The sequence below is a fragment of the Bos grunniens genome, chromosome 26, assembly GCF_055505025.1.
Source record: "Bos grunniens cultivar Pamir isolate PY7600 chromosome 26, Bosgru_T2T1.0, whole genome shotgun sequence".
NCBI classification, from domain to species: Eukaryota; Metazoa; Chordata; class Mammalia; order Artiodactyla; family Bovidae; genus Bos; species Bos grunniens.
In genome coordinates, this window is record NC_141190.1 from 46552357 (window position 1) to 46575973 (window position 23617).

Sequence of the window (23617 nt, forward strand, 5' to 3'; positions counted from 1 at the left end):
TGCACACTCTTACATCCCGGAAAGCCGATCTTCCAGGGCAGTCGGCACCCATGCCCAAGGGACAGGTCAGCGGTCACCCTTCCTTCCTGCTTCCTCTGTCCCTAGCCTCCCCACCAGGGCAGTCCTTGGCACGTCCACCATGGCTGTCCTGATGCCTCCAGCTAGTAATCCTAGGAACAATGGGAGGACCCTGGGAGGGGAGGCAGGAGGCCTCCCGGATGGTTGCTGGGGTGCTCGTGGTGGGGGTCTCTGGGGTTACCCAGGACCCTTGCTTATTCACCATGGTTGATTCTAGAGTGAGGATGTGACTGTCCCTCGTGTGGCCCCGCCACCCGTAGAGATGTCTCTCCCAGTATTTGCTGGTAGGCTTCCCTGATGTGTCTGTGTTGGGGATTTTCCCTCTTTACCCAGATCAGATCAGATCAGATCAGTCGCTCAGTCGTGTCCGACTCTTTGCGACCCCATGAATCGCAGCACGCCAGGCCTCCCTGTCCATCACCAACTCCCGGATGCCCGTAAGTCACTCACCACTTACTGTGTGATGTTGTGTGATTAATAGGCGAGGCGGGCAGGATTGGCGATGAAGAGGACAGTACGATGAAGGCGATGCTGGAGAGTAGAGGGAGAGGGAGGCTGTACATGCTGAAGACTTGACCCTGAAATGAGTTTGTTAGCTGACGTGCTTGGTTTCCCAGAGGCACAAATGGAGGGAACCTGCTGACTGGTTTCCAAATCACTTTTCTCCCAACTCTTGGCAACACCGCCTCCTGGTTTAAAGAGGGAAGCTGTTTTCTCTAAGCTTTGGAGGGGGCTTTTAAACACCTTTTTGTCAACAACTTTTATTTTTTGATGTCAAGAAACAGACATGAGCCCTGGCTCCCTCCTGAAATAGGTGAAGAACTCTCCAAAACCCTGCATGAAGAACAGGTCAGAATTGAAGCCAGCTTTTCAGAAGTTGGCAAAACTTTCCATTAAGGGCCAGGTACCTCTGCAGGCAGCACAGCTCAACACTGAGTTTGTCATGGGAAAACAGCCATGGACAATTTCTCAATGAATGGATGTGGTTGTGTTCTAATAAAACTTTATTTATACCCCCTCACACCCATTAGAATGGCTGCTATCCAAAACAAGCAAGCAAATAAACAACAACAAAAAAGCCCTCAAGTGTTGGCAAAGATGTGTAGAAATTGGAACCTTGCACTGTTGGCCAGCGTGTAAGATGGTACAGTTGCTGTGGAAAACAGTTTGGCAGTTGCTCAAAAAGTTAAAAATAGAATTGGCACGTGACCCAGCAATTCCATTTCTGGGTATAGACCCAAAAGAATTGAAAGCAGGGACTTGAAGAGATATTTGTTCAACCGTGTTTATAGCAGCTCTATTCCAGGTGGCCGAAAGGGGGAAGCCACCCTCGTGTCCATCCGTGGATGAGGGATAAATGAAATAAATACAAGGTGTCGTTATCCATACAAGTGAATATCGTCCAGCCTTTAATAGGAAGGGCATTCCGACACATGCTGCAACACGCATGGACCTCAATGACCTGATGCTGAGGGAAGAAAGCCAGACGCTAAGTGACAAACGCTGTACGATTCCGCTTGTATGAGGTCCTTAGAGCAATCCCATTCATAGAGACAGAGAGGAGAAGGGTGGCTGCCAGCAGCCGGGCACTGGAGGGAGCAGAGTGGCTGTCTGATGGGGACAGAGTTCCCGTTTCGTGAAGACTTCTGCGGGTGGATGGCCGTGACGGTTGCACCACCCCGTGAATGTACTGAGTGCCCCTGAACTACACGTACACTTAGAAATGGGGGAGGCAGTAAATGCTGCGTTACGTGATCTTCACCACAAGTTTTTTTCAGAAGGCTTTATTAAAATAAGAAATCAAAAAACTTTACAAAATTAAGCCAGGGGTTGTGGTTTGGGGACTGTGCTGTGAAGGATGGAGAGACGGTTGTAGACAGTGTGGGGAGAAACCAGGTGAGTGTGGTGAGAAGAAGCTGGAGGAGGCTCCCTGTCCCAGTTACTCCGTCCATGGAGAGACGTGTGTGTGTATATTAGTCAGAACAGTAATCGATGCCATTCACAAGACAACTGCTACATGACAGACACGGAGCCCTCAGAAAAGCCTTGTGATGGACTTTCCTGGCAGTGCAGTGGTTACGACTCTGCCCTTCCAACACAGGGGTCGAGGGTTCAATCCCTAACTGGGGAACTAAGATCCCACATGCCTCGTGGTGTGGCCAAAAATAAATAAATAAATAATAAATTATTGTTGTTGTTTAGTCACTAAGTCATACCAACTCTTTGCGACCCCATGGACTGTAGCCCGCCAGGCTCCTCTGTTCATGAGATTCTGCAGGCAAGAATACTGGAGTGGGTTGCCATTTCCTCCTCCAGGGGATCTTCCCAACCCAGGGAGCAAACCCACATTACCTGCATTAGCAGGTTGATTCTTTACCACTGAGTCATCAGGGAAGCCCAGATAAATAAATATCGAGGTTAACAGTTTTTAAATGTAGAAAATAAATATATATGTACATTTATAAAAAAGCCCGTGAGATCTGTGTTAATACCCCCTCTTCCATGGAGTGACCCACCCCAAGAATCCAGACCGTTAGGAAGGAGGTGCTTCCTGAGCATTAGTGGATGCTTTGGAGCAGGGTGAGCTCTGAGGCCGTGATGATCCCTGAACTCTCTCAAGCAGGCACTTATGTTGCTCAGACGAGTTAGAAAAAGAGTTTGACAAGAGAATGTGTTTCAAGCCCTTGCCATAAAGTCTCTTATGTTAAGACTATTAAACCTGGGGAAAATTAACTTAGAAAACATTCTAGAAATAATAGGGGCCAATATGAAAAGGCTACATCCTCTAGGAGTCAGCAGTATGCCATTCTGGAAAAGCCAGGATGGAGCGGTAAAGATCAGTGGCTCCCAGGGGCTCAGTGGGAGGGAGCGGTGAGCTGGCCAAGCACAGAGGGTCTTTAGGGCAGTGACTCTGTTCAGTATGATTCGGTCATGGGGGCCGTGGGTCACTGCATGTTGTCCAAAGCCGTAGAGCGTACAGCCCCAAGAGTGAGCCCTAATGAGACTCTGCACTGTGGGTGACGATGATGAATTACTGGGAGTCCAGCAGTTTATAAAACGGGCACCACCCCGGTGTGGGATGTCGGTCATGGGGGAGCCAGTGGAGTGGGGAACTCCATGTACATTTCATTCAGTTTTGCTGTGAGCCTAAAGCTGCCCTTAGAAATAAAGTCTGTCTAAAAATAATAACAACAATAATAATAATGTGGGAGGGGGAACAAAGTTGGGGAGAAATGAGTCAACCATGCACAGACGGTAATAATCGATGAAGCTGAGTGAAGAGTACACGGGTCCCTTTTGCGGTCTACTTTTTAAAAGACATTTACTTGTTTATGTATTTGTCTTAGTTGGAGAAGGGAAAGGCTACCCACTCCAGTATTCTGGCCTGGAGAATTCCAGGGACTGTATAGTCCATGGGATCGCAAAGAGCTGGACACGACTGAGCGCCTTTCACAGCTGTCTAGTTGCAGCACACGGGACCTTTGATCTGCATCGCGGCGTGCAGTAGGTATCTTTCTTACTTTTAGCACGTGGGATATTTAGTCGTGGCATGCGAAACTCTTAGTTTCAGCATGTGGGATCTAGTTCTCTGACCGGGGATCAAACCTGGGCAGCCTGCCTTAGGAGTTTGGATTCTTAGCCATTGGACCATCAGAGAAGTCCTTCACTGTCTACTTTTGAATCTGCTGGAAGTTTTCCTCCATGCAGTGTAAAAGGAACACAGTTAGTGGCAAGGTTGTACTTGAATCATGCTGACCGTGGTGATTAACCTTCCTAAGGAAGGCAATACATGATTGTAACCGGTTGTGACCTTGTTCTAAGCCTACTGGGAGCATGCTTTCTGCCTCTCTGAGCTGTTATTTCCTGGTTTGTAAAATATCAGGTAATTCATACCTCACAAGACTTGTGGCATCAAACACCGTGATGTCTGTGAAGTAGCGACATTGTGTGGAACATGCAAGGTGTTCAGAAGATGCTCAAGCCCCAGAAAGTGAGGGGGGTGGTCCAGTGAGAGAGGAAGCAGAGGGCTGTGGTGGGTGCGGCCACTTTCAGGACGTCTGGCCCTCAGCCCGCAGTGGTTCATGGGCAACAGGCACTGTTTTGGTGGGGACTTAGAGAACACACATCCAAAGCACAAGTACATTGAGCATGTCAGACAAGCCTACCTGGACCCACTGATCTCTCTTCCAGGACACCCCCTCTCCCCCAGCAGGGATGAGACCTTAATGTGGTGCGGATGCTCCCTGGGGATTCTATGACGCCCTGGCCTCATAGACTGAGCCCGTATCTCCCAGAGCTGGCCAAGCAGAAAGGTGCAGAGCGATTTGCATTTTAGTTAAGAATCTAATGGATACTGTAGGCTTATTGATTAGGGAAAGAAACGAAGCAAATCTCATGCATTCAAGGGTGGTTAACCCTTCTGCTTTTCTGGCCCAGTCCCCACTGTAAAGTCTTCAGGAGCTCCATCACCCGCCGCCCAAGGTGCAAACTCTGTACCCTGGCGTCTACAACCTCTCACGGCCCCCGTCAACACTTCCAGCCTCCTTCCCAGACAGTTCTTGTGACACCAGTCTCTCCACTGCTTCCCAAGCCACAAAGACTGCAGGTGCGTCTCACCTAAGCCTTCCGCTTTCTGCACATTGCTCCCCGTCAGGACACACCAGGGTCTTTCTTAGAAGTCAGTTCTCTGTGCTCACATGGTCTTCGTTCTTCACCCAAGATCTCACCAGAGGTAACAACTGTTGCTTTAGACACTGACCTGACGCCCAGCTGCTCGTGGGAGGTGCCAGGAGACTCGTTGACAGGGGGCAGGCACCCGTCCCGTGGGCCTGAAGCCACAGTCTATACCTCTTCCCTCACGTCACCCTAGGTCACCTCTCCTTCCCAGCGTTCCTGAGCGATGCGGAAACCACGTTCAGGCAGATTTCCAGCTGCGACTCCTTGGCTCAGTGTTCTGCAGGGATAGACTGTCTCTGTACTTCTGTTGCCTTTCTTTCCAACCACTTTGGGCAAAACATTTTGTTAAAAGATGCAGTTTTTCCCCCCCGGAGCGACTGTTGGGTGGGTGCCAGAGGTATTTAAGTGCCCTCGGACTGAACTGTACAATCTCATTATATAACTTACAGTCAGTTCAGAGGAGGAACAAGAGAAGCCCCACAGCTTCAGCTGTTGAGACCTGGGGCTTCACCTTGTACCCGGGATGCTTGGGGCATCTCGCCATAGATGCATCTCCCTCTGCAGTAATGAGGTCCCTCTTCTTCCTGTTTTATTGGCAGCAAACACTGGGTAACAGAAACACAGAAATGCCTGCAGCCCTGTCATAATAAAGTCATTTTAGGGGCTGTCACTGTGCCAGGAGCTTCCAATAGTTAAATTGGTGTCTGATTATGTTCTGCTTTCTGAGTTCCCTTCTTCTCAATTAACACACAGTTGTTTAGGACTGTGGGACTGTGATGGCTCAGGACACTGCTTTCCAATAGGTCATTTTGGGGGATGGTCTCCCATGGAGTTCAGGAGGCATCAGGATGCTTTTGTGCTGGGATGCAGAGGGGACGTGGGGGAGAGGCAGGGCCAGTGGGGCATCCTCTGGGAAACGCCTGTGGTTGGAAGGCTTGAACCTCAGCAGCCGCCTCCTTCTCAGAGCCTCTCCCCGCCTCACCCAGCCTTCTCCCCAACATGTGCCAAAGTCAAGGCACAGGGCTTGCCTCCTTTTTTTAGCAAACGCTACTTAATGTTTTGTAGAGTGTCAGGGACGGTCACAGTGCTCAAATAACTTTGAATTATGTGGCATACATCGTCCTTACCTTTAATCTCAAAGTTAGAAAAACAACAAACAAACAAACCCAAACAGATTCTAAGTTCAAGGAAACTTGAAGGCTCATAGTTTCGTACTTTTATGCGTTGCTTGAAAATAGGAGAATCTCAAAAACCTGAGCAACTTTTGAAGGCCTGGTAACCAAATGTTTACATGGATGTAAAAGAGAGAGAGAGATGGCCAGATAGATGGATATACAGATAGATAGATGGATGGATGGATGGGTGGATAGATAGGTATATGATAGTTAACAGAATTAGATTAAAACTGTAATTGGATGTGTGTGTGTGTGTGTGTGGACGACAGTTACTCTCGTATTTGACACCACCAGGAATTACAGCACAGCACCTTGTTTCCAGCAAATGAATACTCGCTGTAGTTAAATATCCAGGTAGAAGAAAAGGAAGTCAAGGGAAACTTCCTGGGCTTTCTTGTTTCTTTGTTCGTTTTCCATTGTACGAGCTTTGGGAATGAATGGTCTCGGTCTCTCAGGATTTCTAGATTGTTTAAAGTGAGTGACGTCGTGGGGAGGCTGGTGAAGGTTGTGACTCTGACTTTCTGGGGACAAGAGTCACTTACCAAGCAGAGTGAGATAAAGTTCTTTCCTTGGGGCCATTAACAAGACAATTTGCAGTCATTGCCTTGAATAATTTGAATGTCTAGAGACTGTACGCCTAGAACTTAGGGCTTCTGAATCTTTGTAAGATTTGCCCCTGGCTCTCCCTACATTATTTATTTCTTGTGTTTGGTTTTTTACCTTTAAATTTTTTAGATTTTAAATAAAACCTTTTGTAGGTTAAAAATGATCGGAAAGAGCTCTGTGAAAGATGGGCTTGCCCTTTTTCTTAATCATTTTGATCCTGTGGGACAGTATCCATGAAAGCATTTAGTTCTTACACCATTAACTTCATTTTTTAGAAATGACTTTGCGCTCGTGGCTGGGCATGAGACAGGACTTGCTTGGCTCACATTCCCCCACCCCGTCTCTCTTTTCTGGCAGGGGAGCAGCAGCACGCGTCTGCCCTGCTCCCTGCCTTCCCCTCGCCGAGTTCTCTGTCTCCTGCCAGCGTCTCACTCTCCTGTTCCTGAAAGCTGGGAACATTATAAAGAGCAGACATGAGCTCCGTGCCCTGGGTCCTGCTGCTCACGCACAGTGATGATGGATGGGGGCATCAACACCAACCCAGACGACCCCACGTCGTGCTTGTTGTGATCCCTGGGGCTCAGTGGTGAAGAATCCACCTGCCAATCTAGGAGACGCAGTTTCCATCCCTGGGTCGGGAAGATCCCCGGGCAGAGGAAATAGCCATCCTTTCCCCCTCTTGCCTAGAAATCCCATGGACAGAGGAGCCTGGTGGGCTATGGTCCATTGGGTCGCAAAGAGTTGGACACGACGGAGTGAATGAACAACAGCAACAGGTTGCCACAAGGTGGCTTCTCTCTCCCCAGGAGAGCAGGCTGTGTGAGCTGTTTGCCTGCAAGGAGTTCCTAGACATATCGCTGACTCTGAGACGTCTCTCAGTGCAGTCATAAACGAATGTCCTTAGACCAGAACATTTCTGAATACACACAGAGGCCACCGGTCCTCTCAGATGCCTTGGGGCATCTTGATGTTTACCTTTTACAAGGCAAGGTTCTCTCCGCCCAGGAACTTACTCCAGAAGTGGAGAGGAGCGTGAGGGCAACGCACAGCCATTAAATGCCAGTGCCTACTGCAAAATTTGGTTTTCAAGAACCTCTAACAGCTGAACCCACAGAGGAAAATCTCAGAATGCAGGGATAGCCAGGAGCTACCAGATATTTTGGCCTCCCTGAGCCTTCTTGAAATAGGAGGGAAGGGGGCAGGGCACAATTTTTAAAAGAATGACATAGCCCAAGGGCATAACATAAATCGATTAGAATCAATTGGGTCCAAGATGGCAGACAAGTTAAACTTCAGCTGGACCTGGTTCCTCAATCAGCAAGCTGAATGACACGCCCAGGGATGCCTTGACACTTCCAAGGCACTGTCAAAAGTCCAAAAACTAGGCGGTGGCCCAGTTCCTGAAAATTTCCACCCCTCCCCCAAAATAGTTGGCATGATCCTCCCACTTATTAGCCTATGAAATTACCCAACCCATAATAACTAACCACGCCACATTTCAAGGCCACCACACTCGCCCTCTGCGATGGCCCACACTCTTGTTTGTGGAATGTGTTTCTCTCTGAACAAATCTACTTCTTACCTATCACTTTGTCTCTCACTGAATTCTGATGTGATGAGACATCAGGAACCTGAGCTTCATTAGGTCCTGAAACCAGGTCTGTGATCTCAGTTGGAAGCCTGTGGGTTTGGGCTATGTTCGCGTTCCAGTCTGAAGTAAACAGTTTCGCTCTGACGTGGGTCAGCCAGCTTATCCATCCATCATCCATCCACCCACCCACCCATCCGTCCGTGCGCCACCCATATTCATCATGCCCTTCTTTTCCCGTGGCTAATACCTAGTGAACATCTGTGATGTGCCAGATGCCAATTAGGCATTGCAGCCAGTGGCGAATAAACAGGTCCATTTGGGAACAGACTGGAGGGCTTTTCTGTCCTTGAGTGCAATGCCAGCGGTGCCCAGTGTGGACAGGGTCACCAGGGATGCAGAGCGGAGGCCACTTGCAACCCCTTCCCCGTCTCATGTCCCCTCTCCTGGTAGACAGGTCTTGCTTGTCAGTTCCCTTGAGCCAGGCTGAAGCCCCTCACTCCCATCTAGTAGGCATCCTGCTGTGTGATCGCCTGGCTGAGCTGCGATATCTTTCATAATCATTGACTGAAAGCAGATTGTTCTGCAGAAGCTTCTAATGTGATTTTCGTATTTATCTCCCTTAGCTTGATATGTGTTAGAAATAACTCATGAATTACAACAGACAGGAAATATTCTTTCCAAAAAGTTAGCCTCTGTGTATGTTTCTTTTTGTCTGGTTAGTTGACTTATCTTCAAGTGGACTTGGGGCATCGCTAAGATTTCAATCCCATCAAGTGTGAAGCGTAGGATATAATGATGGTTCTGTAAAGGTGATGTGGCCTTTGATACCTGTAGCCTGAGTGGCTCGCCTTTGTTGACAGCATCAATGATGCTTTTGTTTGATCATCCCTTCAGCTTTGCCCTGATATGCCATGTTATTTGTTTCTTTGTCCTGGCTTTTTAAAAAATTTATAGTCTAAATTATAGAATCTCTCTCAGCACTGCTCTTTCTCAGCTGTCAGTTCATTAAAAAGTTTTTGTTCAGCTTTCATATTCTTTCAGCGTGGCGTCTTTTTTTTTTTCCCCAGTCATTTTGAGCAATATCTTTATTTAACTAGCTGAAGTTGTTCCAGGGCTTAATTAGAAGTAGCATATTGCAACTCTTTGGGTGCTATCTTGAGGCACAGTAATTAGCCCTGTAATAATAATGCATGTCTACGTGAACTTGTTATTGTCATGGAGGGCTGGAGAGAGGGGCTTTCTGAAACCTCATAAAGGCCATGGGGTACTCCAGTGAACAGCCAAGTTCTGAAGCCGGAGGAAAAGTTGAGCAGAAAAAAAAATGTTCAAGGCCATAAGCCCTGTGTTTTTGTATTGTGTGACCGCCCCACTCTCCCCGTGACAGGAAGTCGTTTTACTCCACTGGCGCTGGGGGCAGTCTTCAGGTTTCTGGGTAAGTGCAGGGCACACCCACAGATGCTATCTGAGCACAATTGCCAGGGGCCGCCTGGGCCAGGGAGCGTGTCTTCGCTTGAACCAGGCAGCTTGTACTTCTGAGGGCTGAACATGATATGGGCTGAGGCCCAAGACTGGGGGGCTGGTTAGGGTTGCTAGGCGACCTGTCTATACAAGGCTCCCTTCGTGGCTCAGATGGTAAAGTCTGCCTGCAAAGCAGGAGAGCAGGGTTCCATCCCTGGGTGGGGAGGATTCCCTGAAGAAGGGAATGGCAACCCACTCCGGTGTTCTTTCCTGGAGGATTCCATAGACAGAGGAGCCTAGCAGGCTGTAGTCCATGTGGTCGCAAAGAGTTGGACATGACTGAGCAACTAACAGTTTCACTTATTTTTTTTTTCCATCTTGATTATAGTGGTTTTGTCCTGCTCCTCGATTAATTTGTCAGGATCCTTCAATACCCTGTATTCAGCCTCCCCCCGCCCCGCCGCCCCCACTCAATAAATTACAGCATTCATCCAGGAGAGCTATTTTTCCAGTTTCCCTGGGCATTCTGTAATGGCAGAATCCAGCCACCCTGTGGCTGATGGATGCCGCTGCCCAGGCCATGCTGCTGGTCCCGGACAAGCCAGCGTCTCCATGCCCCTCTCTGAGCAGGCACTTACAACATCAGATCCGACTTTCTTGGTTTTGTCTTAACATCCTCAGGGAAGGATTCAAGTAACTCCGGCTACGTTTTTCTTCAGCCACGAAGATAGCAAGCTCCAGCACAGGCCACTTGTCACACTCGTTTGGTCGTGGATCCCACCGATGGGTCTCTTAATGAAATGCTGTCTGCACATCCTCTTTCTTGGAGCTTGTGCCAGAGAAACCTGCACGACAGCGAGTGTTGGGCAGGAGGTGGTGGCGGGAGGTGGTGATGGAGACCTCCTTAAAGCCCCAGGTGGCCCTGTCCTCTCCCCGTCCTCCCGGGCTAACTGGCCTTTAGTGGCACTGGGACTGTCCAGGCTGGGGACCTTCTCCAGGCATGCATAGCTAAAGAGATCCTCTTATCAGCATCAGTTCCTAGTAAGTAACCTAGATTTCTCTTACACTCTGTGGCTGCTTCCTGCTGTCTAAATGGAGGGAGGATAATGAAGTTTATTATCTGTGACCTGATGCTAGCTGCTCTCACATCCTGCCTTTGTGCAGAGGAAGAAGGCTCATTTAAAAAGAAGGATCTGAACTAAGCTTTGTTGTAAACACTCTGCAGAGCCATGAGACAAATCTACTGAATGAAGAAGCTTGGGAAAGGCTGAGCACTGGAGTCACTTAGGACATCCTCGAGTTGCGTATTCCATCACGGAAAAGAAAAAGTCAGAGTGTGGAAGGATGTGATATTTTGTTCTGCGTGCTCACAGTGGTACCATGTCGGTGAATGGATGAATTCACATTCCTGCTGAAACTCTTGGCAAATGACTCTCATCTCTACTAAAGCTTTCTTTATTTAAACAAGTTAACAGTGCCTAAAACTAGCATTTGGTGGACACATGGTACTGAGGTCAACCATACTTCCGAGCTTCCGTGATTTTTCACCTATTGATAGGAAAGATATGTTGCTGGCGCGTCAGTAAATAAAGGAAATGTTGCACCCATCACATCATCACATTACAGCTGTCCAGGGCGGTGAGCCCTGAGGGAACCCAGGGTGAGAAAGCACGGGACTCTGGCCCCAGAGAGCTGAGGTGCAGATCAAAGGAACGGCTTCCTTGATCCCAGACTCATGTCTTCCTATCTATAGAAAAGCCGATAAATTCCTTAAGTTGGGATAATCAGGTTTCCTTTAAGTAACAGTAATCTTCTGAAGTTCTGAGCGCCTGATCTTTGTTGCAAAAGTACTGTGTATCCCAGCTCCTCCTTTACGTCTTCTGAGCAGTCTCTCAGAGCAATGTGAGATGCTATGTCCCAGGCTTAAGTCCTCAGTTTTTTCTGCCAAATGAAACATGATTCTCACCTTTTTCAGATTGTTCTGCATTTTTTTCCAGTCTACATACCAAATCAATCCAAGCCAGATCGTGTGTAACAGCACTTTTGAATGCTTAACTTTAAAAAGCCAGCTAAGCAAAGACCAATTTTATAATATAACATGAATATATTGTGACTCGAGAATAAGATTTAATTTGCACCTCTTCTTTTTTTTTAAAAAAAAAAAAGTGGGTTTTTTTGTTTGTGATACTTTTCATATGTTACTTTCAGACTGTGTTATTTTGGTGTGTTTCTTTTCTTCTGCATGTGCTAGTTTCCTTGATTAATTTGAAGAACATCTGCATATAATTCTCTGGGCTTTGCATTGGCAAAACTTCGCAGCTTTTCACAGGACTTAGAGAGTTCACTTGCCAGACAGTCTCAGATTGTAGCTAATTGAAATGCCGAACCTCCAAAGGTACCAGAGCAGAAGTGTGTAATTATGTAATTTTCTCTTGATCTTTCAGAGTCTTCCTGCGAGCGATTAATCAGTATGCAGATATGCTGAACAAAAAATTTCTGGATCAAGCCAACTTTGAGCTGCAGGTGAGAGAAGGAGTAGACACGACCTTTGTTGGGAAATCATGTTAAAACGAATTGCTGGTCTGAGCCCATATCTTATATTTCTAATCCTTAAACTTAATCAGTTTCCCATTTAAGGTGTGGAAATGGAATTTACAATACGTGCTACTGGAACCCGAGGATTGAAAATGATGCCTTTGGGGTATTTGCTCAATTTAGCGAGAAAGGAGATGGAGCTGTTTCAGAGAGAAAGTCTTGAATCAGAGTGACAAGTTAGGGACTCTCTGAGCAGGGAGGCGGCCGTGTCTCAGTCGGCCTGGCTGCCAAGATTGTCTCAGGCCATCCTGATGTGATGAGAATCAGCCCGGGAGGCACTGTGGGTCTGCATCACTGAGCCCAGATCGCGTGTAGAACTCGATTTTCCCCTGATATATTCCCCGCCGGCTTTGTGCTGCCTGAAGTAGCCCTTACCAGGCACAAGGTCCCAGCCCCTCAACAGCCCTTGGCTGTGGTGAGCCGATCCTCCCATCCAGGCCCTCCTCCTCCGGTGCTTGTGGATCGCGTGTATGTGCATGTGCCTGTGTGTGTGATTTAACTGATTGATTGATTTTTGCCTGGCATGATTTCTTACTATGCATCTACTATTTGGGACTCTCATTCCCACCAAACTTCAGGTATATTTCTGCTAATCATGGTTTTGTTATTATTTGTTTCATTTACTAAAGTTTGCAAATCAAAGCATCCAGGGGCAAACAGGTTTTTAGTTTCCTGGGTAGGACTGTTCATGGAGAAAGAACCTGAACCACTTTAGGTACACCCAGAGGGTGGTCCTACTCAAACCTAGGTCAACAGATAACAAAAATTAACAGATAACAAAAATTAGACACCCATCTACTTTCCCATTTGCCTTGTCTTCTGACAACTTAGAGCTAAATGTGATACTAGGTTATTAGATTAAGTTCTTTGGTGCCTGTGCCCTTAGATCATTTTTTTAATTTTAACTTTTTAAAATTTTTTATTGCATACTGGGATGTAGCCAGTTAACAAACAATATTGTGATAATTTCAGGTAAACAGCAAAGGGACTCAGCTGTACAGATTAATGTGTCCGTTCTCCCCCAAACCCCCTCCCATCCCGGCTGCCACATGGCATTGAGTAGAGTTCCCTGTGCTGCATACAGGAGGTCCTTGTTGGTTATCCAGTTTAAATACAGCTGCTGCTGCTGCTGCTAAGTCACTTCAGTCGTGTCTGACTCTGTGTGACCCCACAGACGGCAGCCACCAGGCTCCCCTGTCCCTGGGATTTTCCAGGCAAGAACACTGGAGTGGGTTGCCATTTCCTTCTCCATTAAATATAGCAGTGTGTACCTATTCATCCCAAACTCCCCCTTCCCCCCATCCTCTCCTTAGCAACCATAAGCTCATTCTTGAAAGCTTGAGTCTTATTTCTGTTTTTTAAGTAACTGCATTTGTATCATTTTATTAAATTAAAAATGTTTCATCAGCATTATAGAATATAAGTATGTAGTAATATATCAGGTACTGTGTATGTAAAAATGTTACTATTTTTCAGCTTAAAATTTTTTATTATTTTCTTTGCTTAATGTTTGTTATCACATCCTAAAACACAGATACATTCTTGTGAAATATTTATGCAGTGTAAGTCAGCCCATTGAATAAAATAGGAAAGCTTCCTTCCCATTTTTTCATCTTTTTCTCCCTCTGCTGGGTAGCTTTTTTTTTTTAATGTCAACAAATATTTATTCATTGCTTAGTATTTACCAAATAGTATGTTTTTAAACTTGGGGTACAGTAAAGCGTCTGCCTGCCATGCAGGAGACCTGGGTTTGATCCCTGGGGTGGGAAGATCCCCTGGAGAAGGAAATGGCAATCCACTCCAGTACCCTTGCCTGGAAAATTCCGTGGATGGAGGAACCTGGTAGGCTACAGTCCATGGGATCGCAGAGAGCTGGACATGACTGAGCGACCTCACTTTGTATAGTTGCTTTGCAATGTTATGTTGGTTTCTGCTGTACAATGAAGTGCCTCAGCTGTGTGCTGTGTGCGAAGTCCCTTCAGTCATGTCCAACACTTTATGACCCCGTGGACTATAGCCCACCAGGCTCCTCTGTTCATGGGATTCTCCAGGCCGGAATACTGGCATGGTTTGCCATGCCCTCCTCCAGGGAACTTTCTAACTCAGGAGTCGAACCCGTGTCTCTTACGTCTCCTGTGCTGGCACGTGGGTTCTTTTCCAGTAGTCCCTCGAGGGAAGGCCAGCTGGATGTTGTTGTTCAGCCGCTAAGTCATGTCCACCTGCAGCACGCCAGGCCTCCCTGTCCGTCACCATCTCCTGAGTGAGTTTGCTCAAACTCATGTCCATTGTGTCAGTGATGCCATCCAACCATCTCATCCTTTGTTGTCTCCTTCTCCTCCTGCCTTCAATCTTTCTCGGCATCAGGGTCTTTTCCAATGAGTCGTCTCTTTGCATTGGTTGGCTAAAGTATTGGAGCTTCAACATCAGCATGAGCCCCTCCAATGAATATTAGCTATATATATATATATATATACACACACATACATACATGCATGCATGTGAAAAGAAAGTGAAAGTGTTCATTGCTCAGTTGTGTCCAATTTTTTGTGACCCATGGGACTGTAGCCTGCCAGACTCATCTGTCCAAGGGATTCTCCAGGCAAGAATCCTGGAGTGAGTAGTTATTCCCTTCTCCAGGGGCTCTTACCGACCCAGGGATCAAACCCAGGTCTCTTACATTGCACACAGATTTGTTACAGTCTGGCCACCAAGGAAGCCATGTGGATACATATATCCCCTCTTTTTTGGATTTCCTTCCAACTGCTGGTTAACTTTTAGAATAATTGTTGTGTGTTATCTCTGAGGCTTCTTTAAGCATGTACAGTTGGCCCTTGAACAGTGTGGGTAGGTTGGGGAAGGTGGTTTATCTGAGTATAATTCAACCAACAAGAGACTGTGCATTACTGTAGTATTTGCTAATGAAGAATGTCTACCTGTAAGTGGACTCGAGTAGTTCACACCCAGGAGTCAGCTATATCTGGACCAAGACCGGGATTGTTTTGGCTTTACACGTGAGTGGGGTCACGCTTTCCTGGTTTTCAGTTCTGTCCTATTCCACAGTGTAAATGCATCAACACTGGCTCAGGCCTTCCTGCTCTGATGACCTGCAGGCTGTTTCCGGTTTTTCCCCGTTCCCGGCAATGCTTCCGTGAACAGGGTGACACAGCCGTCTCAGGGCAGCATTGCTGGTGGCTGGAAGCATAATTGCCAGACTGGATGGTGAGACATTTTAAGTTTGATGGACACTGATAAATTACCATCCTCAAATGCTCTAGCAATTTGCAGTCTCACCAGCCTTCTCTGCAAAGCATCATTGTCCAGATCTTCTCCAATACCAATTTCTTTAAAATTATTGATTCTTATTTTTGTTGATATTTCTCTGATTGCTAGTTGGATTGAGAGTACTCACTGGCTGTGAGGATTTCTAGTATGAACTGTCCATTTTCTCGGCTCATTTTTCTATTGTGCTATATGTCATATTTTTTGTAAGTTGAAATTCTTGATGTAGTCTAGTCATGGGTTTAGGTTTATTGTATAGAAATACTTAATTTTTCTGTAGTCAAATTTGTCAGTTCTTTTAAATGGCTTTTTGGGTTTTATTTTTTGCTTGGCCCTTCTTTGATTATAAATTTAACTGTTTTGTTTATAGTTGGTATCTGATAATGCTTTGTGTTTCTGCTTTAAAAAAAAAACTAACATTGAATCTATCTGTGATTTCTTTTCCTTAATCATTTTTTAAAATCAAAGTATAGTTATTTTACAACATTGCATTAGCTTCAGGTGTACAGCAAAGTGATTCAATTTTATATGCCTCTGTATAGACTTCTGTATTCGTATATCTATATGTATAGATTCCTTTTCACAGTTTTCCATTATCAGTTATTACAAGACACTGACTGTAGTCCCCTGTCCTTGTTTATCTACATCTGCTGGAAGCTGGTTTACATTTACTTTTCCCTACATGATTTTATGAATAAATTATTCTTTCCCAGTGATTTTACATGCCACCAAGAATACCCACAATTACAGATGCGGGTGTGTATCCGTTCTGTTTTCTGTGTTATTAACTATGGGTTTTATACCCAGCTAGTAGAGCCAGGTCTTCCTGGCTAGGATGTTACTGCAAAAGTATTTTGACTTTTTGCGCATTTCCTCTTCGATGTGAAATTCCAAATCACCGTGTTCAACTTTTGAAACACGCTGTTTACATTGTAATTGGTTCTGTTGAGTTCATAAAAGATTGTAGTAGAATTGTAACAGCATTTGGGAGAGTACTTGGCAGTATTTATTTTTTCCCATCCCACACAGGAATATTTGTGGCTTTTTTCGTGTCCCTCATTAGGTTTTCTCCTTTTATCCATGTAGGCCATGCCCATCAGGTGCTGAGCCACACACACAGACGGCTGTGTGTTTCAGGTGTGGCTGCTGAGAGCGTGTTACGGGTTACTGCTGGCCCTGTGCGCTGTCTTCATGCCTTTGGTCCTCTGGAAGCTCCCCCCATGCCCAGCGCCTTGGCTGCGATGAGCTCTTTTGGCCCTTATCCCTTGACAGGTGTGGTTTGATTGCTCCACTCTAGGAGGTTCTCATCCTCCCATACCCAGAGGGAGGCCTGGGTGCTGCATGGCCAAGACTGGCTTCCGCATGTGCTCCAGGCAGCAGGTCCTCCCACGAGGCACATTTCCATGTTTTGATGTCCTGGTGTCCCAGACACTTCCTTCTCCTTAGAACCACTGCTCCCTGTGGGCTGCTACTCTGCCCTCTGCGTCCCTCCGCCCCTCCCAGTCTGCTTCTCATTTCCGGCGAGTACAGCACCAAGAGCTCTTATTCTCAGCATTCTCCTGGTGAGCTGCCAGCTTGACACCCTATCACCTCCCCCAATCTGTAGTACATATTTCATACAAACAGAGGCCCTCCGCTACATAGCTAGAGTAAGACCACCACACTCACACCATTATCAGCGCTCACCGGCCCCCAGACCACGTTCAGGTTCTGTTGACCCAGTCACGGAACTTGTTGCTTCTCAGGTCAGCATCGTGAATGCTGTTAGTTGTCACAGCTCAAATCATGCATAGCTTACAGGGATTTTTTTTTTTTTTTTTTGTCTGGTTGGTTGTTTTTTTTTTTTTTTGGCGGCAGTGTACAACATGTGGAATCTTACTTCCCCTACCAGGGATCAAACCCACACCCCCTGCAGTGGAAGTCCAGATTCTTAACCACTGGAATGCCAGGGAAACCGTTAAAGGTTTTATTAATGTTTGTATTTTTATATGATTTTTAAAATTTTTGTATTTTATTAACTGCTACTGCTAAGTCACTTCATTTGTGTCCGACTCTGTGCAACCCCAGAGACGGCAGCCCACCAGGCTCCCCCGTCCCTGGGACTCTCCAGGCAAGAACACTGGAGTGGGTTGCCATTTCCTTCTCCAATGCATGAAAGTGAAAAGTGAAAGGGAAGTCGCTCAGTCGTGTCCAACTCTTAGCGACCGCATGGACTGCAGCCTACCAGGCTCCTCCATCCATGGGATTTTCCAGGCAAGAGTACTGGAGTAGGGTGCCATTGCCTTTTCCGGTATTTTATTAAAGGGTAGCTCTAAGTTCACAGCAAAATTAAGAGGAAGGTACAGAGATTTCCCAGAAACACCCCGCCTCCAGCACCCAGAGCCTCCCCACATCAACATCCCCCACCAGATGGTGCATTTGATGCAACTGCTACACCCACGCTCACCCGTCATCATCCCTGAGTGCTTACTTTGCATCAGGACTCCCTGCAGATGTGTTGTCCATTCTGTGGGTTTGGACAAATGTATAATGACGTGCATCCAGTTTCATGGCCCTGAACACCCCCCGTGCTCCTCCTACATACCCGCCCTCCCCTGTGCATTCAGTTTCTGTGTGACTTTAGTCCGCTCAAGCCTTGAACAGCTCCTCACTCTTTCCAGGCTGTCCTATCCCCTACACATCTGCAGAGCACAGGCCTGGCTTTGCAGACTGCCCCACACTTGGGCCGCCTCACATTCCCCATGCATAGACTTAGGCTGCGCCCTGGGAGAGAGACATCACAGAAGTCATCACCCCACCTCCCCTAGGCCAGATGCTCCCAGCTCCTGGGGGCCCCCAGCCCTGCTCTGGCTCTAAAGTGGCCAGGGGAGTTTTGAGGTGAGCAGCAGTCAACCTCCTAGTTCCTCAGGGTACAAAAATCTCCTGTGGGTTCCAGTCTTGCTTTATAGGTGGACATGCTAAGTCTCCAGGTATGCAGTCCACAAGGGAACCTCCTTCAGGGTGTTCAACTACACTGTTCCCCTAAACATCTCCTAGGGTGGGGTTTTAGGTTACCTGTAATTCAGCTGTCGTCCTGGCCCTGTGTGAATGCAGGGAAGGAAGAGAGAGTTAGTGAAGCTGGCATTTAAAAAGACACATTTGTATTTCTGTTGATGCTGTTTTTATGAGCAGCAGGATGACCCTGACCCCAACGTGGGCCAGACATCCCTGCTAGAGCTGTGAGAGAAGGGCATTGCAAGGGGATGGGTGGGCGTCAGGGCAGGTGTTAGTTCCGAAAAGAAGAGAAGAAACTTGTACTTTACTGATTTGAGCCGCCCTGTTTATTATATTGCGTTGGCCAAAAAGTTTGTTCAGGTTTCTTCCGTGACACCCCATGGAAAAACTTCAACGAACATTTCGGCAACCCAGTCAGATCAGATCAGATCAGTCGCTCAAAGGGCCTAAATAAAAGAGAAAGTGCCTTGGCTTGTGAGGTCTGGGGTGAGCCACTGGAGACCCTTGTTCTGCTTCACCTTGTTCTGTTCTGTGTTTTCTGCATTTGGGGGCAAGTCTCTGAACCTCATCTGTGAGCTAAGGGGACCAGCACTTACCTGGTTCCCTGGCAACCAAATGAGATGCTCTCGTCCTGAAGAAATGCCACTTATGAAGAGTAGCAAATACATGAAGCCTTTAGCTACATCCATGCTTGAAACTTGCCAGTATTTACCTGGTAACTGAAGATAGTCAGTTATTGTTAACACCTTATTTTTATGTAACTCTTTATAATCATCTCACTTGATGCAACAGTTATTACCTTTGCTTATGATTCCAGTGGCTCAGATGGTAAAGAATCTGCCTACAACGCAGGAGACCCAGGTTTGATTCCTGGGTCAGGAAGATCCCCTGGAGAAGGAAATGGCAATCCACTCCAGTATTCTTGTCTGGAGAATCCCATGGACAGAGGAGCCTGGCAGGCTACCATCCACGGGATCTCAAAGAGTCGGACACAACTGAGCGACTAACAATTTCACTTTGACCTCTGTTTGCAAATTAGCGACTGAACAACAGCTGTCCTTGAAATATGAACTGTTGGGTGTTTTTATGTTGTTCTCAATTGTCTAGTGTTTATATATATATTTAGTATCATAAAAATGATAAATTATAGAAATCTATATACTGTTAGGTAAGGGACTCCGTGATACAATATTAATACATTATTGACCTGAGATGTATTATAGCCACAGGCATTAGTTTCTGCAAAAGTGTTAATAAGAGCTAAAACATATTACATGATCATCACCACCTGCTCGGCACTGCTGGGGGGGCCCTAAGTATCTTTATTCCTTCGATCCTTCCTTCAGTAGCCCTATCAGGTAGGTACTGTTGAAGTTCCCACTTTATCTGTGGAAACCAAGGCACAGAAAGATTGGGTTATTTGCCTCAGTATGTGGCCAAGCGGGTGGGATTTGAGCACGTGCAGTCAGAGCCCACACTCAGCCCTGAGCCGCACCAGCCACACTCAGTGGCTGGTCAGCCAGGTGCACGCAGAGGACACAGCTTTGTAACATCTCACAGGCATGTGCTGGGCAAACACGAAATGTCTCGGACCGTTTTTGAGATCCTGTATGAATCAGTTTGACACCTCAGCATCTCCCCTCTTTGGTTTTCAGCTGTGGAACAACTATTTTCACCTGGCCGTCGCTTTCCTCACTCAAGAGTCCTTGCAGCTGGAGAATTTTTCAAGTGCTAAGAGAGCGAAAATCCTTAACAAGTAAGTCCACGCAGCTCCGGATTCACGGGCAGGAGCCTGCGAGTCTATTAGAATCATCTCACGGCCTCTAAGCCAACTCGGTACCAACTGAGATGCAATCATGGTGTAATGAGAGGGTGGTTTCAGGTCATGAATTGGGTATTGCCTTTTCTAACCCGTGAGTCCAGGTTGAAGATTGTTGGATTCATTCTGGTGGGTTGCCGGTCCCTGCCATTCGAGACTATTAGTGCCGCACAGAACGGGAGTTTGGGGACATAATTGCTTCTGCTGTGTGCTGTGCTGATGTCACGCCACATGTGGTTTGTGTGTGGCTTAATTCTCCAGTGTAAGCTTCGAACAAGGAAGCTTCTGATGGAAGCTGTTGCACGTTGGAATTGTGGGACAGCCCATCGTGCAGTGGTGAGCGGTCTGGGGTTCCTTCTTTGCCAGAGATGACCCTGGGCCTCTTCCCAGCAGGAGATCTGAAGGGCTTAACTCACCCTTTTATTAACCTAAGAACCTCTCAGAAGCCCCAGGAAAGACAAGATTCCTACCTGGCTCTTTCAGCAGTGCGTCCTGAACAGCTCCTGGTCCAGGGTCAGGAAAAGAACCCTTGCGTGGGGCTCTTTGCAACCCTTGGGCTCTCTGAGGACCTGTATCCTTCCTGCCTCAGTTTCACCAGCATCTCAGCTCTGTGGGTGCCCAGAGGGAAGACAGTGAACCCTCATGGGGGATCTGTTCATCGATACATCAGTATTTCATCAGCACGTCACGGTGATGAGTCAGCATCCCTGTTCATCATTTCGAGATCCTTCTGTGCCATGCTGTTCCAAGGCGTTGCCAGCCCGGTGTCCAGGGGTTAGAGATTCCAAGGCGTCTCCAAAGGGGAAAGCTGCTCAGCCGTCCCTGTATCCTGGGAGCATGTGTCTCCCTCATGGAGGTGAGGTTAGGATCCAGACAGCTCGAGCTGACAGTGGGGCCCTGTCTTTACCAAGCTCCCAGCACAGCCCACCCTTAGAGACACCTGCGGAGAAAACGTATTTTTAAATTGGAAATCTGCATGAAAAGAGCTGACATCTCCTTGCCACTTTGGAGAATAAAATGGCTTGATTCTGAGCGTTCTCCAGGTCAGGGTGCAGCCTCTCGCTTCCTTTCCTCGCTGTGGCAAGAGCCTTAATGTTCAAGCTAAAGCAACGCCAGGAAATGAGCCTTGGCCGCCGAAGGAGACGTTTGCTTCCCCATCACACTGTACCTTCTGAGCTTCAGAGCCACGGAAAATTAAACATGGCCAGTTGGTGTCTGCCCTCCCTGACCCGGCAGAGCCTCTAATCGGGCTTTTAGAATTCTCTCTCTCACAACCATGGGAGGAGAAATGCGGATTTCCCCTTTGAAATTGTCCCATGGATCCCCTGAGGGAAAAAGCCCCAAGCGTTCCAGAAAGTGTCTTTGCAGGAGTGTCTCAGCTTGGGGGCAGCCTCAGGGTTCCTCTTCTGGGGCTGCTAGCTCAGTGTGCAGCCGTGACGGGCCCACGAGGAGACCCCATTTCCGGCGTCTGTGATGAGCACTCTTGGCCTACGAGGCCGCGTGGCTAAGACCCAAGGCAGGTTTGCATTTTCCCTGCCTCTTGCTGCACCTTAAACACTTTACCATCCATGCGCAATTTTAATTTCTAAATAGCAAAACCTGCATAAGAAATATTAGGAGGGCTTCCACATTGTTAAGTGGCTGTGCTCCAATACAAGATAAAAAGATTTAAAAAAAAAAAGCATGACTGACGTAGATCGCAAGTGCCACCTGGGTGCCTTTGCAGCCTGGAGTTGGCATGTGGTGGTACTTAGCTTCAGTGGTGAAGGTGGCTGAGTTGTTTACCAGAGAGCATCATGCCAGCGAACAGCCAGTCCCAAAAGGGGCTATGCGGTCCTAAGGGGTGTGGCCCCCTCTCTAAGCAGAGGTGCTCTGGGTTGTTGCAGCATGAGAGAGTGGCCAGGATTGGGGCACTTGGGACTTGGCGCAGGGCACGAGGGACCAAGTGACACAGGGATTAACCCCAGTGGTCTGGGCAAGTGGCTGGGTGCTGATGTCCAGCACAGTGGACATCGTAATGCGGGTGGCTACTTTTTTCTAGAAGGGAAGGCCAGGGGGTCTGAAAGTGGAGTTGTGCCATCCTGTTTCATCGCCTCTTACTGTCTCCCCATCAGCCTGTCTGCTGCTGCCGGGTTTGTGAATCCGTGGAACCCACACGCCCCCGGCTCCTCTTCTCTCTGCAGGCCCCTCAGCTTCTCGTATCTTCCGGGTCGACAGCTCTGTGGCCCAGAATAACAGAAAATGCCAGGATCAGAAGATCTGCCTGTTTGTTCTCTCCTGTTCAGCTGCATGTCCTCCCGATGACCTAGGTTGGGGAGATAATTAGGATATTTATTCCAGAGGCGTTCCCCAAAGCGCACGGGAGTAGCATAAAAGAATGGGCCATACTGCACAGAGCACTGATTATGTCCAACCCAAACTGAGTACAAGATTTGGCAATGAACCACGAAATAAATAACCCGTAGGAATTAAAGTCCATAATAAGAACATTTAACTGACTCACCTTCAGACATCCTTGGTGCTAGTGACTCCTAACAAAGGACAGAGAAGTCGACAGAATGCTAAACCTGACCGTCATTAATTCCCCCACCTCCATCCTCCAACGCACTTTGCACATTCCGGGGGCTCAGGATATTTTGAGTCCAGTGTGAAAGAGCTGGCTTAGAATTAGCAGCCAGTGTGGACATTTTAATCTGGAAGATATCATGTGTCCTGGTGGGGACCATGGGGTGCTGTGACAGCAAATGGGCTTCTGTATTCAGAACCAGACTTCTTTCTGAGAGAGGAAGCGGTTCATGAACGGGCCTCCAGCAGATCTAAGCATAAAATGCTCATTTACAACTGTCCGCTGAGAGGGTAATGCTTGATGGCCAACCCCGGGTCGGTGCAACCCCAGGTCGGTGAACTCGTGTGACTGACGTGTGTCATTCCCGTTACCCTCTTCCTCACTTGGTCCCGGAGTGTTTCTCATTCTTTTTTGGTTCGTTTTAACTATAGAAGTCTATCCTCAGATACCTGCCTGTTCTTAGAGGACAGGTTTCACTACTGGACCAAATACCATATTAAAAAAAAAAAATCATCATCTTTCTAAACACTGGGTTCTAGAACATTAGTGAGGGGTTGAGTTTGTACACACTGATGTACACACTACTTTTTAGGGGAACCGAAAGGGAAGAGTACACGGGGACAAGCCTTGCTTTGCATGCGACCTAATAAGAAGCTGCGGTAGAGCATTCCAAATTATAAAAGAGAATATGATGTTTAATTTGTTTTTGTGCTATTTTTTTCCCCAAGAGGCTCAAATTATTGCAAATAAATTCACTATATAATAAGAATTAGAAGGGA

General features: G+C 47.2%; 1 protein-coding gene across 4 annotated transcripts in view; it reads left to right on the plus strand.

Moving 5' to 3' along the window:
• Positions 1-23617, plus strand: part of DOCK1 (dedicator of cytokinesis 1) — a 562075-nt gene that overhangs the window by 425797 nt on the left and 112661 nt on the right. For all 4 annotated transcript variants that reach the window (XM_086377709.1, XM_086377710.1, XM_086377711.1 and 1 more), the window contains exons 30-31: positions 12030-12108; positions 20109-20209. In XM_086377709.1, the coding sequence (XP_086233835.1) occupies positions 12030-12108; positions 20109-20209 (180 nt within the window). The remainder of the gene's footprint in view (positions 1-12029; positions 12109-20108; positions 20210-23617) is intronic.